The 20,426-nt window shown below is 41.6% G+C and overlaps 1 protein-coding gene across 4 annotated transcripts; it reads left to right on the forward strand.

Annotated features, from left to right (window-relative positions):
- The first annotated feature begins 204 nt into the window (after positions 1-204).
- On the forward strand, positions 205-12,864 carry LOC129855702 (ras-related protein Rab-35-like). 4 transcript variants are annotated; one of them, XM_055923644.1, is made up of 7 exons: positions 205-661; positions 1,456-2,523; positions 3,014-3,064; positions 3,226-3,349; positions 8,655-8,779; positions 10,198-10,322; positions 12,325-12,864. In XM_055923644.1, exons 2-7 carry the CDS (start codon positions 2,463-2,465, stop codon positions 12,472-12,474), a joined length of 636 nt encoding a protein of 211 aa, XP_055779619.1. In that variant the 5' UTR covers positions 205-661; positions 1,456-2,462; the 3' UTR covers positions 12,475-12,864. The 4 variants fall into 4 exon arrangements, with proteins under 4 accessions (XP_055779619.1, XP_055779616.1, XP_055779618.1 ...); XM_055923641.1 differs by having other exon boundaries at positions 1,470-2,523; XM_055923643.1 differs by having other exon boundaries at positions 205-657.
- Positions 12,865-20,426: the final 7,562 nt, after the last annotated feature.

Below are 20,426 nucleotides of genomic sequence, written 5' to 3' on the forward strand. Positions count from 1 at the left end.
GTCTGAAAAATCTGTATATCTTGTCTACATAAAGCCTTGGATTATTCCATTTAGATTTCTAGAATATTGGGTTCCCTCCCCAGTGTTTATATTTCATATTTGTAGAGATAGTGTAAGTAACCCAGCCTACTGCTATAATCACATTAAACAAGTATAGTACAAACAGACCTATTTTTTGTATGTATTGATGAGACAAGATAAAGCACATTGAGCAAGATGGGAGATGGGGTGAACAGAGAGGAGAGAGAAGCACATGATTTGGATGCGAGTGACTCAACAACACTCATGTGTGGCCTGAAGACGTCGGGCCGTTGACTAGTCTAAGGCTCCGACCTTTCCTGAGTCATCCCCCCGGAACGGTCAACAGATTCTCGTATTTCTCTTTCCGACTGACCGGCACAAGTCATCGCTATTGATCATTTTGTAGCACGACGCATAGAAACTTAGCTACTCTCGAGGAATTATTCCTATACCGTCATCTAGCTGAGTTGTGTTTTGCGCTCATTACATTTTTATGACAAAGTAACTTTTAACTTCGTATGTGGGTGAGCGGCTAGCAAATAGCGATCCCCAAAGATCCCGGATACAAACGAATCTAGCCTCAGCTCAGGCAGTCACTACTGATCCTAGCGGCTGATAATGTTCTCTGGTTACATGGTAGGTAAGTGTGTTAAACCCACATGTCTATGGTTTAAATTAAATCAAACATTGTGGTTTGTCATCAACTGTTTTTGAGTAGTTTGCGATTGTAGCTAATTTACGAATTGTGTTATTGTTGCGACCTAGCCAGCTTGTTTTTCCTCAGACAGCTGACGATTGTGGGTTTCGGTGGGGACTAGGGAGGGACACTTTCCCAGGGTTTTCAGTAATGTTTTCATTGATAATCACGATGAAGAAGCCATAGAAAATATTGTAACTTTGTACGAATATGTCAGGAATTATTTTCAAGAACTAACTTTCGCCACATGTACTCTTTTTTTAATGTGTTTATTATGGGGCGAAAACTGTCCTCAGTTCTTGCCATTCTTTCGCCCTAAATCGGCGACGCGGACAGACATGAGGGATTCTTTTGCTGTCTCTAAAAATACTTTGGTCACTTAGTGAATATCAAAGAAAAATAATGTTTCTGATACACGCTTTATACTATTTAACACTATAACCTTTCACCCGACATTTTGTTTTAATAACCTCTTCCCAATCCATTACGCCTTCAACCATATATGCAGGCTGTTTCATATAGGTGTGGTTCATATAGGTCTATGTTTAATGTGTGTGGAGAGAGGGCAAAAGGTTGGAAACGTTACAGTTAGAGAGACAGCTGTGCTAGTGAACAGGGAAGGGAGGGTGCATACAGGGACTGGGTTGGCATGCGGTCACAGGGAATTGACAGACTACAGGTTGTCTCCTTACTCTGTCCCTGTATACAGTATTGTCATTGATAAATGTGCCATACAGATGCTCTTTTTCAGGGTATGGTCTAAACAAGGGAGCTGAGGAAAGCCTGAAACAAACCAAATACTGTGAAGGCGCCCAACATTTCTCTTCCCATAGCTCAGAGAGGAAGTGAAACCAAGCGATTGAGACCAAAGCAGTTCAATGGATGAAAACGTTGTATGGACTGTAGATTGAAAGAGGACGTACTTCACCCTCTCAGATTTTTGCTTTCGGTCTCTGCTTGTCCTGCCCTTCAGGCCCCTCTGCCTGTTATTTTGTTTCTTGTAAGAGGTGCGTGATAACTTGACGCAGAGATGACAGCAAGACTGTGGGATTTGCAAGAGTGGTAACTGAGAAGTGCAGTGACGTGAATCCTTACATCCATGGGCTACCCACTGGAATCTAAGTATTAGCTAATCAAGCAACAACAATCGATCTACCTTGGACACAGACCAACAACTATGAGCACTTTCAGACGCTCATGGAGGAAGTGACTGACTGCCAGACCGCAATTTGATGAGGATAGTCTCTTTGCCCTTGTGTAGAGTTTAAAGTGTCAGAAGTCCTTCGACATCTGTCACTGCAGCCCAACTAAGGGGGAAAAACACATTTCTGCACTGGACTGGTGGAAAGAAAACTTAGGTGAACCTGTGATGATTTGGAATGTGGTGCTGCAATGAACTAGGAATCCCCTACTGGAGTTAGTGGGAGGAACTGGAACTGAGGTGGAACCAGAACTAACCGAGGCCTTAGCACGACAACGGAATGCTTGATTTAACTGGTAACAGAACTAGTTTGTAATATTGAAAAAGAATTCTGGAGTGGACTGGAACTGATCTGGGAAATCAACAGGAAATGAAATTGCAATGGAAGTGTTTTGAGGATGTTTTCTGTACATCTTCCATTCTGAACTGGTAGCATAGGGGGGAGACTGTTTCATCCTGGGATTTGGGAAGACTGGAAACTGTTCCTGTGGAACTGCATTTATTGGGAGAGGATTACTGAAACCAACAGCACTGTCTGCAGAAATGGCGGGCCCGGGAAAGGACTACAACCATCTCTTCAAACTGCTCATCATTGGAGACTCCAGTCAGTGCATCTTAACTTCCATCTTCATACAATGTTCATGTGGTCCCTTAGTGCTTACTCTGTCTGTGTTAAAATAGTAGTGTAATTCAAGTGTAGCTGGTAGCTGTGCTGTGACACTGATGTTTAGCAGACAGGTCATATTTTCTGAGTTGTGATTTAAAGGATTAGGCTAATGTTACTGTTTTAATCTCCTTAGTAATACAGCAAATATCAGTCAATCTGCTTAATCATTGGGTGATTATGATGAACATGCCTCACTTACTCACCAAGCTTACGGCTCTGATGATTGACGAAGTAGACTTATTTGTCGCTAACTCTTCAGACAATATGATAGATTTTAAAACATTTACCCATGATGTAGTGATATAGCTTGCTGTATGTTGGCTACTTGTAATAGGACAATAAGTAGCCTGATACTGTGTACTCAGAAGTAAATGAAGAAAGGCCTAATCACCTAACCTCTCATGCCTGTCTAACCTCTCTGTTCAAGATGTAGGGAAAAGCAGTCTACTACTACGATTTGCAGATAACTCCTTCTCTGGTGAGTTGCTGTTCTCTATTTGGTCAGTATATACTATTAAACGATGTGAATGTGTGAGTGGTTAGGAACTGTGTTTTCTATATTTTTTTCAAGATTGTGAATGTGTGCCTAGCATGTGGTGTGTGCGTGTGTGTTTCTAACCTCTCTGCTTTGGCCTGCAGGCAGCTACATCACTACAATTGGTGTGGACTTTAAGATCCGTACGGTGGACATAGACGGGGAGCGAGTCAAACTGCAGATCTGGGACACGGCGGGCCAGGAACGCTTCAGGACCATCACTTCAACGTAATCTATCATCTATATCAATGATCTATCTACACGTATAGAAGCTATACAGTCGTGGCCAAAAGTTTTGAGAATGACACAAATATGAATTTCCACAAAGTTTTCTGCTTCAGTGACTTTAGATATTTTTGTCAGATGTTACTATGGAATACTGAAGTATAATTACAAGCATTTCATAAGTGTCAAAGGTTTTATTGACAATTACATGAAGTTGATGCAAAGAGTCAATATTTGCAGTGTTGACCCTTCTTTTTCAAGACCTCTGCAATCTGCCCTGGCATGCTGTCAATTAACTTCTGAGCCACATCCTGATTGATGGCAGCCCATACTTGCATAATCAATGCTGGGAGTTTGTCAGAATTTGTGGGGTTTTGTTTGTCCACCCGCCTCTTGAGGATTGACAACAATCCTTTCAATGGGATTAATGTCTGGGGAATTTCCTGGCTATGGACTTTACCCCAGTCCTCAGCAGTCCTATCCCTGTAATTTGGCAGAATATCAGTCTGTCCCTGATGTTTTTCCTGGAGAGAAGTGGCTTCTTTGCTGCCATCCTCCAAAAGTCTTCTCTACACTGTGCGTGTAGATGTACACCTGCCTGCTGCCATTCCTGAGCAAGCTCTGTACTGGTGGTGCCCCGATCCCACAGCTGAATCAACTTTAGGAGACGGTCCTGGTGCTTGCTGGACTTTCTTGGGCGCCCTGAAGCCTTCTTCACAACAATTGAACCGCTCTCCTTGAAGTTCTTGATGATCCGATAAATGTTTGATTTAGGTGCAAACTTACTAGCAGCAATATCCTTGCCTGTGAAGTCCTTTATGTGCAAAGCAATGATGACAGCACGTGTTTCCTTGGAGGTAACCATGGTTGAGAGGAAGAACAATGATTCCAAGCATCACCCTCCTTTTGAAGCTTCCAGTCTGTTATTCGAACTCAATCAGCATGACAGAGTGATCTTCAGCTTTGTCCTCGTCAACACTCACACCTGTGTCAATGAAAGAATCACTGACATGTCAGCTGGTCCTTTTGTGGCAGGGCTGAAATGCAGTGGAAATGTTTTTTGGCGGATTCAGTTCATTTGCATGGCAAAGAGGGACTTTGCAATTAATTGCAATTCATCTGATCACCCTTCATAACATTCAGGAGTATATGCAAAGTGTATGATGGCAAACTGAGGCAGCAGACTTTGTGAAAATTAACATTTGTGTCATTCTCAACTTTTGGCCACGACTGTACGTCAATATATCAATACAAACACTGTTTATCACCACAGTTGGTTACTGTAAGATTTAATTTCAGATTTTTTCTGTTTTATAGTCAAATCAATGTGACTTTATTTGTCACATGCGCCGAATACAACAAGTGAAGACCGTACCGTGAAATGCTTACTTACAAGCCCTTAACTTCTCTGGGATAGGTGGGACGGTAGCGTCCCACTTGGCCAAAATCCAGAAAAAATGTAGCGCGCCAAATTCAAATATATTACTATAAAAATCAATCTTTCATGAAATCACACATGAAAGACACCAAATTAAAGCTACACATGTGAATCCAGCCAACATGTCTGATTTCAAAAAGGATTTACGGCGAAAGCACACCAAACAATTATGTTAGCTCAGTACATAGCCACAGAAAAACAGCCATTTTCCTAGCAAAAGATAGTAGTATCAAAAAGCAGAAATAGAGATAAAATTAATCACTAACCTTTGATCTTCATCAGATGACACTCATAGGACATCATGTTACACAATACATTTATGTTTTGTTCGATAATGTGCATATTTATATCCACAAATCTCGGTTTACATTGGCGCCATGTTCAGAAATGCCTCTAAAATATCCGGAGTAATTGCAGAGAGCCACGTCAAATAACAGAAATACTCATCATAAACTTTGATGAAAGATGCATGTTTTACACAGAATTAAAGATACACTTGTTCTTAATGCAACCGCTGTGTCAGACTTTTAAAAAAGCACACCATGCTATAATGTGAGACAGCGCTCAGATTTAACAACATTTCTCCGCCATGTTGGAGTCAACATAAATACAAAATTACATCATAAATATTCCCTTACCTTTGATTATGTTCATCAGAATGCACTGCCAGGAATCCTAGTTCCACAATAAATCGTTATTTTGTTCGATAATGTCCATTACTTATGTCCAATTAGCTACTTTTGCTACTTAGCTACTTTTGCGTGTCCAAGTGCTCGCGCAGATGCAGGCAAACGTCGGACGAAAACTTCAAAAAAGTTATATCACAGGTCGAATAAACTTGTCAAACTTAGTAGAGAATCAATCTTCAGGATGTTGTTATCATATATATCCAATAACGTTCCAACCGGAGCATTTCTTCATGTCTGTATAAGTAATGGAACGCAAGGCGATATCATGAGGAAAGCGTGTGAGCAAGAACTGGCAATCTGCCAGACCAGTGACTGAAACACCTCCCATCCGGTCTCACATCACACTAGACGCTTCATTCAGCGTTCTACAGACTGTTGACATCTAGTGGAAGGCGTAGGAAGTGCAAACAGATCCATATATTACAGGGAATTGAATAGGAGATTACTTTAACATCGACCCTTCTCAGAATTCTCACTTCCTGTTTGGATTTTTTCTCAGGTTTTTGCCTGCCATATGAGTTCTGTTATACTTACAGACATCATTCAAACAGTTTTAGAAACTTCAGAGTGTTTTCTATCCAATAGTAATAATAGTATGCATATATTAGCATCTGGGACAGAGTAGGAGGCATTTCACTATGGGCACGCAATTCATCCAAAAGTGAAAATGCTGCCCCCTATATCAAAGAAGTTAACCAACAGTGCAGTTCAAGACGAGTTAAGAAAATATTTACCAAATTAACTAAATTAAAAAGTAATAATAACGAGGCTATATACAGGGGGTACCGGTACAGAGTCAATGTGCGAGGGTACAGGTTGGTTGAGGTAATTTGTACATGTAGGTAGGGGTGAAGTGACTATGAATAGACAATAAACAGTGAGTAGCAGCAGTGTACAAAACAAATGGGGGGGTCAATGTAAATAGTCCGGTGGCCATTTGATTAATTATTCAGCATTCTTATGGCTTGGGGGTAGAAGCCGTTAAGGAGCTTTTTGGTCCTATATTTGGCTCTCTGGTACCGCTTGCCGTGCAGTAGCAGAGAGAACAGTCCATGACTTGGAGTCTCTGACAATTTTATGGGTCTCTTGAGGGGGAAAATGTTTTGTTGTGCCCTCTTCATGACTGTCTTGGTGTGTTTGGACCATGATAGTTCTTTGGTGATGTGGACAACAAGGAACTTGAAACTCTCGACCTGCTCTACTACAGCCCAGTTGATGAGAATAGGGGTCTGTTCGGACCGCCTTTTCCTGTAGTCCACGATGAGCTCCTTTGTCTTGCTCACATTGAGGGAGAGGAGGTTGTCTTGGCACCCCACTGCCAGTTCTCTGACCTCCTCCCTATAGGCTGTCTCATTGTTGTCGGTGATCAGACCTACCACTGTTGTCGTCAGAACTTGATGATGGTGTTGGAGTCGTGTTTGGCCACGCAGTCGTGGGTGAACAGAGAGTACAGGAGGGGTCTAAGTACACACCTGAGGGGCCCCAGTGTTGAGGATCAGCGTGACAAACGTGGTGTTGCCTACCCTTACCGCCTGGGGGCGGCCTGTCAGGAAGCCCAGGATCCAGTTGCAGAGGGAGGTGTTTAGTCCCAGGGTCTTTAGCTTAGTCATTAACTCAGTTAAGTGCTATTAATAATAGAGGTCGACGATTAATCGGCATGGCCGATTAATTAGGGCCAATTTTTCAAGTTTTTTTAACAATCAGTAATCTGCATTTTTGTTACGCCGATTATGGCCGATTTACATTGCATTCCACGAGGAAACTGTGTGGCAGGATGACCACCTGTTACGCCAGTGCAGCAAGGAACCAAGGTAAGTTGCTAGCTAGCATTTAACTTATCTTATAAAAAACAATCAATCTTAACATAATCACTAAACATGGTTGATATTACTAGGTTAACTAGCTTGTCCTGCGTTGCATTTAGTCAATGCAGTGCCTGTTAATTTATCATCGAATCACAGCCTGCTTCACCAAACGGGTTATGTTTTAACAAAAGTGCATTCACGAAAAAAGCACAATCGTTGCATGAATGTACCTAACCATAAACATCAATGCCTTTCTTAAAATCGATACACAGAAGTATTTTTTTTAAACCTGCATATTTAGTTAAAATAAATTCATGTTAGCAGGCAATATTAACTAGGGAAATTGTGTCACTTCTCTTGCGTTCATTGCACGCAGAGTCAGGGTATATGCAACAGTTTGGGCCGCCTGGCTCGTTGCGAACTAATTTGCCAGAATTTTACATACTTATGACATAACATTGAAGGTTGTTTAATGTGACAGCAATATTTAGACTTTGGGTTGGCACCCATTAGGAATGGTTCCTTATTTCACTGAAAGAATAAACGTTTTGTTTTCGAAATGATAGTTTCCGGATTTGACCATATTAATGACCTAAGGCTCGTATTCCTGTGTTTATTATAATTAAGTCTATGATTTGATATTTGATTGAGCGGTGGTAGGCAGCAGCAGGCTCGTAAGCATTCATTCAAACTGTGCTGTGTTTGACAGCAGCTCTTAGCAATGCTTGAAACACAGCGCTGTTTATGACTGCAAGCCTATCAACTCCTGAGATTAGGCTGGCAATACTAAAGTGCCTATTAGAATATCCAATAGTCTTAGGTATATGAAATACAAATGGTATAGAGAGAAATAGTCGACGCGTCAAAATTCCTATAATAACTACAACCTAAAACTCCTTAACTGGGAATATTGAACCACCAGCTTTCATATGTTCTGAGCAAGGAACTTAAACTTTTGCTTTTTTACATGGCACATATTGCAATTTTACTTTCTTCTCCAACACTGAGTTTTTGCATTAATTAAACAAAATTGAGCATGTTTCATTATTTATTTGAGACTAAATAGATTTTATTTATGTATTAAGTTAAAATACAAGTGTTCATTGTTCATTCAGTATTGTTGTATATGTCATTATTACATATATAAAAATCGTTTGACTAATCGGTATCAGCTTTTTTGGGGTCCTCCAATAATCGGTATCGGCGTTGAAAAATCATAATCGGCCGACATCTAATTGATACCAGCCTGGGCAGAGTGCCAGCCAGCCAACCAACAATAACTATCTCCCGAAAAACAATATAGTGATTTCCTGTTTTATACAGTACTCTTTACAGTCCTTTGCTATTTTCCCCTTTCTCCCTGTTTCTCCTACCAGGTATTACAGAAATACCCACGGTGTGATTATTGTTTATGACGTCACCAACCCAGAGTCGTTTGTGAACGTGAAGAGGTGGCTTAATGAGATCACTCAGAACTGTGACAACGTCTGTAAGATCCTAGGTGAGTTTGGTGTGCTGAGATGATGGATGGATGAAGAGTAAAGTAGATGGCAAGATAGAGTAGATTGGACGAATGGATAGAAAATTAGTAAGGAGGAAAATCACTGAGGAATGACTTTTGACTTCCAGTCCAGTGTGTTAATGCTATGGCTGATTGTGAACTGATAGACACACACTATATATATCCCAAAAATATGTGGACACCCTTTCAAATTAGTGGATTCGGCTATTTCAGCCACACCCGTTGCTGACAGGTGTATAACATTGAGCACACAGCCATGCAATCTCCATAGACAAACCTTGGCAGTAGAATGGCCTTACTGAAGTGCTCAGTGACTTTCAATGTGGCACCATCATAGGATGCCACCTTTCCAACAAGTCAGTTCGTCAAATTTCTGCCCTGCTAGAGCTGCCCCGGTCAACTGTAAGTGCTGTTATTGTGAAGTAGAAACGTCTAGGAGCAACAACGGCTCAGCCGCGAAGTGGTAGGCCACACAAGCTCACAGAATGCGACCACCAAGTTCTGGACCCCGTAAAAATCATCTGTCCTCGGTTGCAACACTCACTACCGAGTTCCAAATTGCCTCTGGAAGCAACGTCAGCACAATAACTGTTCGTCGGGAGCTTCATGAAATGTGTTTCCATGGCCGTGCAGCCACACACAAGCCTAAGATCACGATGTGCAATGCCAAGTGGTGTAAAGCTCGCCACCATTGGACTGTGGAGCAATTGAAACTCGTTCTCTGGAGTGCTGAATTACGCTTCACCATCTGGTAGTCCGACATCTGGGTTTGGGGGATGCCAGGATAACGCTACCTGCCCCAATGCATAGTGCAAACTGTAAAGTTTGGTGGAGGAGGAATAATGGTCTGGGGCTGATTTTCATGGTTTGGGCTAGGCCCCTTAGTTCCAGTGAAATGAGATCTTAATGCTACAGCATACAATGACATTCTAGACGATTCTGTGCTTCCAACTTTGTGGCAACAGTTTGGGGAAGGCCCTTTCCTGTTTCATCATGACAATTCCCCCGTGCACAAAGCTAGGTACATACAGAAATGGTTTGTTGAGATTGGTGTGGAAGAACTTGACTGGCCTGCACAGAGCCCTGACCTCAACCCCATAGAAAACCTTTGGGAGGAATTGGAACACCAACTGCGAGCCAGGCCTATTCGCCCAACATCAGTGCCGACCTCACTAATGCTATTGTGGCTGAATGGAAGCAAGTCCCCGCAGCAATATTCCAACATCTAGTGGAAAGACTTCCCAGAAGAGTGGAGGCTGTTATAGCAGATTTGGCATGATTTTGTAATGAGATATTTGACGTGCAGGTGTCCACATACTTTTGGTCATGTAGTGTACTGTGCTGTCCAAAACAACATCTTTCATTCATCCCCACCTCTCTCTCTCACCCTCCCTCAGTGGGGAACAAGAATGACGACCCCTCAAAGAAGCAGGTGGACTCCCATGATGCAATGCGTTTCGGGGAGTCGGTGGGCGTCCGGGTATTTGAGACGAGTGCCAAAGAAAATATCAATGTGGAAGAGGTGAGCCTAGCAGCCATGTTCTAAACCCAGGGTGTACCTCATTCACTTCCTCCTAGTAATAATAGTAAAATAAAAATAGTCAGCTCCGTCAAAAATAAAATTAAGCCTCAAATATCCCGGATGTCTTGGGGAAAGCTCAGCTTGAGACTTGATATGTCTCTCACAGGGAATTATGGGCTGTGGTGTTATAAGAAGTGTGACTATGGTCATATCTCTAAAACGGTTATCTTATTTCACCTTAGTCATGGCGGCCACTCCTTTTCCAAGGAATAGCACTTCCATGTGTACTGGTACAGTTGAAGTCGGAAGTGTGCATGCACATTAGCCAAATACATTTAAACTCAGTTTTTCACAATTCCTGACATTTAATCCTCGTAAAAATTCCCTGTCTTAGGTCAGTTAGGATCACCACTTTACTTTAAGAATGTGAAATGTCAGAATAATAGTAGAGAGAATGATTTATTTCAGATTTTATTTCTTTCATCACATTCCCAGTGAGTCAGAAGTTTACATACACTCAATTAGTATTTGGTAGCGTTGCCTTTTAAACTGTTTAACTTGGTTCACACGTTTTCGGGTAGCCTTCCACAACCTTCCCACAATACGTTGGGTGAATTTTGGCCCATTCCTCCTGACAGAGCTGGTGTAACTGAGTCAGGTTTGTAGGCCTCCTTGCTCGCACACACTTTTTCAGTTCTGCCCACAGATTTTCTATAAGCTTGAGGTCAGGGCTTTGTGATGGCCACTCCAATAACTTGACTTTGTTGTCCTTTTTGCCAAAGCCATTTTGCCAAAACTTTGGAAGTATGCTTGGGGTCATTGTCCATTTGGAAGACCCATTTGCTGCCAAGCATTAACTTCCTGAGTGATGTCTTGAGATGTTGCTTCAATATATCCACATAACTTTCCTTCCTCGTGATGCCATCTATTTTGTGAAGTGCACTAGTCCCTCCTGCAGCAAAGCACCCCCACAACATGATGCTGCCACTCCTGTGCTTCACGGTTGGGATGGTGTTCTTCGGTTTGCAAGCTTCCTCCCTTTTCCTCCAAACATAACGATGGTCTTTATGGCCAAACAGTTCTATTTTTGATTCATCAGACCAGAGGACATTTCTCCAAAAAGTACGATCTTTGTCCCAATGTGCAGTTGCAAACCGTAGTCTGGCTTTTTTATGGTGGTTTTGGAGCAGTGTCTTCTTCCTTGCTGAGCGGCCTTTCAGGTTATGTCGATATAGGACTCGTTTTACTGTGGACATAGATACTAGTGTACCTGTTTCCTCCAGCATCTTCACAAGGTCCTTTGCTGTTGTTCTGGGATTGATTTGCACTTTTCGCACCAAAGTACGTTCAACTCTAGGAGACAGAACGCGTCTCCTCCCTGAGCGGTATGACGTCTGCGTGGTCCCATGGTGTTTATACTTGCGTACTATTGTTTGTACAGATGAACGTGGTACCTTCAGGCGTTTGGAAATTGCTCCCAAGGATGAACCAGACTTGTGGAGGTCTACAATTTGTTTTCCTGAGGTCTTGGCTGATTTCTTTTGATTTTCCCATGATGTCAAGCAAAGAGGCACTGAGTTTGAAGGTAGGCCTTGAAAAACATCCACCTCCAATTGACTCAAAGGATGTCAATTAGCCTATTAGATGCTTCTAAAGCCATGACATTATTTTCTGGAATTTTCCAAGCTGTTTAAAGGCACTTAATTTAGTGTATGTAAACTTCTGACCCACTGGAATTGTGATACAGTGAAATAATCTGTCTCTAAACAATTGTTGGAAAAATTACTTGTCATGCACAAAGTAGATGGCCTAACCAACTTGCCAAAACTATAGTTTGTTAACAGGACATTTGTGGAGTGCTTCAAAAACGAGTTTTAATGACTCCAACATAACCGTATGTATCAGGGTGTGTATGTATTTTACAGTCATTGCCCTGTCTCGCTCCTTTGCCTTCTACCTCTCCCGCTCCTCCCCTCTATTTCTTCCCATCTCCTTCCCTCAGATGTTTATGGCTTTCACTCACATGGTCCTTCGGACAAAGAAGCAGAGTCAGAGTCGTGCAGAGAGGGAGCGGGAACGAGAGAAGGAAACGGTTGACATCAACTCTCACAGACACAGAGAGAGGAGGAAGAGGGGGAAGAAGTGTTGCTGAGGGAGAAAGAGTGGATATTTTCTAAGAACAGGACAGACCAATGGAGAGTCGAGCATCCAAAGTCTGTCTGCGCTCATGTGAAAGAGCCAGGACATTACATGTTAACATTGCACTGAGACAAGATTACAAGAGGTTAAGGACAGAGAACCACTGTTATGTGCCGAATTTTTACCCTAGCAGTTATTTTTTATGAATGTATATTAATGTCATTTTATCATTAAAAAGGAAACTGGATCCCCAACGTGTCAAACTGTTATTAAAACCCTTAATTTAGGAAATACACTAATGACTTCAAAAGTGATTAGAGTGTGATGCATATGTCTTATTTGTAATGAAAAAGACTGTCATGTGACAAATATAACGTCTAAATAAACTGAGCAATAAAGTCAATCTGTGTGTGCCTTTTTATATGCAATATAGCATTACTAAAACCTATTCAGTATTTCAATGCTGAACCCCATTACCCTCTTGTTTACCTTTTTTTTGTGGTAAATTAACACAAGAATCCCAAGTGTGTATGATACACATTGTCTAGTATATCCATCCCTTAAAGTCTGTTTGTGCCAGTGCTTCAATGTTGACAATTAGGGCACTTGCCTACTTACGGGAAATGTAAAAGGCATAAAACCATCTGCAGGCCTTTGGGCTACTATACCAGTAGTTTATTTGCAAAACCATAGGTGATGCAAAATAGACAGATCTATTGTAATGCAAGACTATGGTAATTGGTTTCTTTTTTTACACAACTATACATTTTGTGCCTCTAACACCCACTTAAAAAGATGAGAGAGGCCTGTAATTTTCATCATAGGTACACTTCAACTATGACAGACAAAATTAGAAAAGAAAATCACATTGTAGGATTTGTAATGAATTTATTTGCAAATTATGGTGGAAAATAAGTATTTGGTCAATAACAAAAGTTTCTCAATACTTTTATATACCCTTTGTTGGAAATGACAGAGGTCAAACGTTTTCTGTAAGTCTTCACAAGGTTTTCACACACTGTTGCTGGTATTTTGGCCCATTCCTCCATGCAGATCTCCTCTAGAGCAGTGATGTTTTGGGGCTGTTGCTGGGCAACACGGACTTTCAACTCCCTCCAATGATTTTCTATGGGGTTGAGATCTGGAGACTGGCTAGGCCACTCCAGGACCTTGAAATGCTTCTTACGAAGCCACTCCTTCGTTGCCCGGGCAGTGTTTTTGGGATCATTGTCATGCTGAAAGACCCAGCCACGTTCCATCTTCAATGCCCTTGCTGATGGAAGGAGGTTTTCACTCAAAATCTCACGATAGATGGCCCCATTCATTCTTTCCTTTACACGGATCAGTCGTCCTGGTCCCTTTGCAGAAAAACAGCCCCAAAGCAACAAAAAAAAAGCCCCAAAGTTTCCACCCCCATGCTTCACAGTAGGTATGGTGTTCTTTGGATGCAACTCAGCATTCTTTATCCTCCAAACACGACGAGTTGAGTTTTTACCAAAAAGTAATATTTTGGTTTCATCTGACCATATGACATTCTCCCAATCTTCTTCTGGATCATCCAAATGCTCTCTAGCAAACTTCAGACGGGCCTGGACATGTACTGGCTTAAGCAGGGGGACACGTCTCGCACTGCAGGATTTGAGTCCCTGGCGGCGTAGTGTGTTACTGATGGTAGGCTTTGTTACTTTGGTCCCAGCTCTCTGCAGGTCATTTACTAGGTCCCCCCGTGTGGTTCTGGGATTTTTGCTCACCGTTCTTGTGATCATTTTGACCCCACGGGGTGAGATCTTGCGTGGAGCGCCAGATCGAGGGAGATTATCAGTGGTCTTGTATGTCTTCAAATTCCTAATAATTGCTCCCACAGTTGATTTCTTCAAACCAAGCTGATTACCCATTGCAGATTCAGTCTTCCCAGCCTGGTGCAGGTCTACAATTTTGTTTCTGGTGTCCTTTGACAGCTCTTTGGTCTTGGCCATAGTGGAGTTTGGAGTGTGACTGTTTGAGGTTGTGGACAGGTGTCTTTTATACTGATAACAAGTTCAAACAGGTGCCATTAATACAGGTAACGAGTGGAGGACAGAGGAGCCTCTTAAAGAAGAAGTTACAGGTCTTTGAGAGCCAGAAATCTTGCTTGTTTGTAGGTGACCAAATACTTATTTTCCACAATAATTAGCAAATAAATTCATTAAAAATCCTACAATGTGATTTTCTGGATTTTTTTTTCTCATTTTGTCTGTCATAGTTGAAGTGTACCTATGATGAAGATTACAGGCCTCTCTCATCTTTTTAAGTGGGAGAACTTGCACAATTGGTGGCTGACTAAATACTTTTTTGGCCCCACTGTATCTTGAATGCTGCTCAAGCGGTTTGAGAAACACTCTTTTCACTCCACTTTGGTACCGAAATGACTTTTATGCAGCAGGTTAGGAGAATTAACATGCAGGTTTGGAGACGGAGGTTAAGGTTAGGAAAAGGGTTTGGGTAAGTGAAAATGCTCTCCTAACCTGCTACGAAGGTTTTGCGAGCATGGAGAGGTCAGAGATAGCCATACTAGTAAATTGCGCTGGGGCGGACTGGCATTTTACCCACACCAGACTAAATCACTGCGAGTGCCGCCAACTCATCCCCCCATATACACAGGCAGTAGTGCTGACACAACATTGGCAGTACAGTACAGCGTTTCTCAACCATTTCTGTACCAGTGACTGATGAGACATGGTCCTCCTCTTTTTTTAACCAGCCCATGTTTAAAACAAATACAATATGTAAAAGTACCACTGGAGATACAACTCACCACTTTAACTGTGCCTCTGCTCTAGCCATTTTGTTTGCCTCCCTGTTGTGCTGTCGATCTGTCTCAGCATCTTTTCTGCTGTCACTGTGCTTCTTCTTGTTCTCTGTCTGCTTAAGCCTTATACGTTATAAAAGCCAAGCTAATGACTTATATTGCAAATTAGTGCCTGTCATATGTGTTCCCCTGAATCAACACCCACTATAAGTGTTCATTACTATTACAGGGCTATACATTTCCCCATGGTGTCACTTGTCCCACTAACTTTTACAGTTGGTTGCACCAGCCCATGATTTAGTCAGACTCAAATCATGAGTAATTATCTTAGAAAGTAATTTTGGATTGACAATTAGACTATAGTTGCTATTTTACTGTCAAAATAGGACCAGAATTTCCAGATATATATTTTTTGAATGAAGATAAATTACATACATCTTTATATGGATCTAATATCATAGGCTAATTCATTTGGGGAAGAGGATGTGGAAAATTCAAAACACATTAACTAGATCGTTAACTGTAACTACACTGAACAAAAATATAAACGCAACAATTTCAAAGATTTTACTGAGTTACAGTTCATATAAGGAAATCAGTCAATTGAAATAATTGCATTAGGCCATAATCTATGGATTTCACATGACTGGGAATACAGATATGCATCTGTTGGTCACAGATACCTTTAAAAAAATGTAGAGGCATGGAACAGAATACCAGTCAGGTCAAGACCCTGGTGAGGACGATGAGCACACAGATGAACTTCCCTTGAACGGTTTCCTAAAAGTTTGTATATAAATTCTTCGGTTGTGCAAACCCAGTTTCATCAGCTGTCTGGGTGGCTGGTCTCAAACGATCCCGCACGTGAAGAAGCCGGATGTGGAGGTCCTAGGCTGGTGGAGTTACACATGGTCTGTAGTTGTGAGGCCAGTTGGACGTACTACCAAATTCTGTAAAACGGCATTGGAGGCGGGTTATGGCAACAGCTCTGGTGAACATTCCTACAGTCACCATGCAAGTTGCAGGCTCCCTCAAAACTTGAGACATCTGTGGTGTTCTGTGACAAAACTGCACATTTTAAAGTGGCATTTTTTTGTCCCCAGCACAAGGTGCACCTGTATCTTGGCAAAGGAGCAATGCTCACTAACAAGGATGTAAACAAATTTGTGCACAAAATTCTAGAGGAATAAGCTTTTTGTGCGTATGGAACATTTTATTTCAGCTCATGAAACATGGGGCCAATACTTTACATTGTTCGTTAATATTTTTTTGCAGTGTATAATACCACCTGCTAGTAGCCATGTCCTGGGCATCAGTAAATGTAATGTCCTAAAAAAAACTTTGCAGTTGTAGGCTACTACTCATGAGACCTACAGTACTGTAGGCTTATGCACTCACAATGCACTCAGTAAATGTAATGTCCTAAAAAAAACTTTGCAGTTGTAGGCTACTACTCATGAGACCTACAGTACTGTAGGCTTATGCACTCACAAGGCAGGCTATAGCTGCAGGATGAAGTTGGTTTTCTTTAAAAAAAAAAGTTATTTGTGTTATACATGTTTTATTAAACATTAACATGCAAAACACAAAAAATAGAACAGCTAGAGGGATTACACAAATTAAAAAAATACAAATGTACATTATATCATATGACTAGTTTCTGAATCAACAGAATGTCCAGATTTCTCAATTTCTTCTCCTGTGGAGTCAGGTGGCTGTTTCTCTCCAGTGTATGAGTGGTCAGTTAGCAACTGCCTTCTTTGCTGTTTCTTCCATTTTGCCAAGTTTCAGATCAAGTTAGCGGTCTACTGAGCGTTGTTCTCTGTTGTGTTTACTATAAATCAAGTTTTGTTACATTTGAGAGGGATAAAAGTTAAGGTTATTCGGAGCAAGATAAAATCACATCTGCACTCGCCGCCATCTTCTTGGAACCCATACACGATGAAGTTGGTGTCACGTCGTTCATAATAATGAAGGTCGGACCAAGGTGTAGCATATGTTGAATTCCACATACTTTAATGAAAGTGAAACTTAAGTAAATACAAAAACAAATAAAGAATAAACAAACCGTGACAACAATTCAGTGCGAACAGGCAACTAAACATAAACAATATCCCATAACCCACAGGTGGAAAAAATGCAACTTAAGTATGATCCCCAATTAGAGACAATGATTACCAGCTGCCTCTAATTGGGAAACATAGAAAAATAAACCTAGAACCCCACATAGAAATAATAAACTAGACTAAACACCCCTAGCCAGCAGCATACCACCCTGCATACCACTGCTGGCTTGCTTCTGAAGCTAAGCAGGGTTGGTCCTGGTCAGTCCCTGGATGGGAGACCAGATGCTGCTGGAAGTGGTGTTGGAGGGCCAGTAGGAGGCACTCTTTCCTCTGGTCTAAAAAAAATATCCCAATGCCCCAGGGCAGTGATTGGGGACATTGCCCTGTGTAGGGTGCCGTCTTTCGGATGGGACGTTAAACGGGTGTCCTGACTCTCTGAGGTCATTAAAGATCCCATGGCACTTATCGTAAGAGTAGGGGTGTTAACCCCGGTGTCCTGGCTAAATTCCCAATCTGACCCTCAAAACCATCATTGTCCCCTAATAATCCCCAGTTTACAATTGGCTCATTCATCCCCCTCCTCTCCCCTGTAACTATTCCCCAGGTCGTTGCTGCAAATGAGAACGTGTTCTCAGTCAACTTACCTGGTAAATAAATAAATAAATAGTCACGCCCTGACCTACTCTACCATAGAAATTACAGGCTTTCTATGGTCAGGACGTGACAATTGGTGAAGAGCAACTTTAGAAACATACTGCAGCAGAGAGGAAGAGGAAGAGAGAGGCTGAACTCAGCGGAAAATCTGTCTCCCTTTTCATTGTTTCGCCCACCAAGCAAGGAATTTTTTTATGGAGGTCAATGAGAGAGTGTTGAATTTGGTCAACAGAAAAAAAGTATGGCATATTTACGACATGAGGTTTATTTGATCTAATAGAAGTTTTGTAATGCGTAAATTCGTAAAGTTGTTATGAGTGTACTGATATAAGTAGGACACGTGTCATCCCGGCAACTTTGAGAAGAAACACTTTATATCGGAGTTGTTTCGAGATGGCTATACAATTTCATGGCATGAGGTTGGTAGCATAGCATCTCTCTCCATTGAATACAGGCGGTTGATGTTAACAATCCTCTATCTAAATATTTAAAAAAGTATTACAATAATGAGATGTGTCCACCTATCCAAAGAAAGGATAGGCGGGAGCTAGACAGGCCGCCATGCCGCTTTGTGGACAACGACTCCCATTGTTAGGGCGGAAAGGCATGTATCTTGTCAGTACATCCATAATTTGCAGTCAAAACTTGATGACCTTTGATCACATGATATTTGTAAAGATCATGCAGTCAACATGTACTAAGTGGCCTAGCCCGAACCATGGTGGTGGCAGCATCATGCTGTGGTGATGTTTTTCAGCGGCAGTGTCTAAGCAGTCCAAGAAGCTGGATATCATTATATCTGCAGCCGAGAAGTTTTTGGGGTTCCAAGACTTTACGGCAGAAGCACTGCAAGGACTATTGTCGCTAGGAAATGTCCCACCCTCACAGGAGTCTTCTGAGCCTGTGTAGGAACCTGATTAGAATTCTTTCTTTTTTTTTAACAGAAAAGCACGTTGATTTTGTTTAGTTAATTTATTTTTTGATCGTTTGTATGATATTGATATATTTTTTACCCATATTTTTTGGTCTTCATTTTTGGGATCCTTATTATCCACCTGCACAGTAGGTGATGAAATACAATTGTTGTGAACACCATTATATCATAGAAGAGAGTCGTCCCTCCCATCAAAGGAGTCATCTCAGGGGTGACGACTGATGTTCAGGTTGAATACCTGAAGAGAATTCCTGGTGTGGTTGGTGCCCGGCGTCTGACCCGTTAGGTAATTGGAGAAAAAGAAGAAAGTCTGTAGGTCCTTTTGTTTTTTGACAAAGAGCAAATACCTACGCATGTGAAGCTTGGTTATAAAAGGTATACCGTAAGAGCTTTCGTCCCCAAACCACTGCAGTGTAAGAATTTTAAAGGATTTGGTCATGTTTCAAGTGTGCGCAGATGGACAGAGTATATTGAACGGTGTGTAGAAGGACAACGGTGTTGCAATTGTGGTGGGAATCAGGATCCCGAGTTCCTGGAGTGCCCTGTAAGGGTGAAGGAGATTGAGGTGGCAAAAGTTAGAGCAGTCAATCGAATCTCCTATGCAGAGGCGATTAAAATAATTGAGAAAACAAGTGATGCTAGTGAAGATATGGTAGTGGATGCACCACAGCCTGTAATAAATGTTTGCTGCCAGTCAAAAGACACCCGTGTGTTACAAAAGTGGATTTTGTGGCGTTCATTGCCACAGTTATAAACTGTACGGCACAAGTGTCAAAGAAGTCTGAGAAACTGGACATTTTTTGTGGCTGCAGCAAAAACGTTTTTGGGACTTAAGGATTTTACATCTGAAGACTTGCAAGGGGTACTGGCGCCGGAAGACCCACCCTCCCAGGTTTCCCTTGAGCCTGTGTAGTGATCAGATCTGTTTTATTCATTTTGAACAGAAAAGTTGTTTGATTTAGTTTAGTTAAATTATAAATGTTTTGGTCATTTTGTTGTTTTTTGCAGGGGTATTTAGTTCCATTTTTGGTAATCCTGTTTCCATCCCACATAGTAGTTGGTAGGATGCACATTAAATTGTGCGATCGCCAATATACCATAGACGAAGTAGAACAGGCGTTGTGCTGAAAATCTCCCCCCTGCTAGAATTCTCCTTCCCTTCGCGTTCTTCATTGCTGCGACTGGCCTGCCAGTTGTGATTTCTGCTCTTCACTCAGTTTTCGGTTTGGCTATTTGTTTCAAGTGTATGTGGCGGTTCTAGCTTGTATAGCGCCCGCATCCGATGGCGCCCCGTGCCGCCGCCCATGTCGCCCGTACATAAATCCGCTACTGATTTGTATTAGTCTATAAATAAATATCTTTGCCAAAATTCGTCATCTCTCCCATGTCTTATTCGACTAGTAGTTTTGAAAGTGTAAGGATAATAATTCAGCCATAGTTGTTCTGAAATGTTTATTGCTTGCCAACGTTTTACTCCCTCTATGCTTAATTTAACACACATACATGTTGTTCTATAGAAAGTA

The sequence above is a fragment of the Salvelinus fontinalis genome, chromosome 5, assembly GCF_029448725.1.
Source record: "Salvelinus fontinalis isolate EN_2023a chromosome 5, ASM2944872v1, whole genome shotgun sequence".
Classification (NCBI taxonomy): Eukaryota; Metazoa; Chordata; class Actinopteri; order Salmoniformes; family Salmonidae; genus Salvelinus; species Salvelinus fontinalis.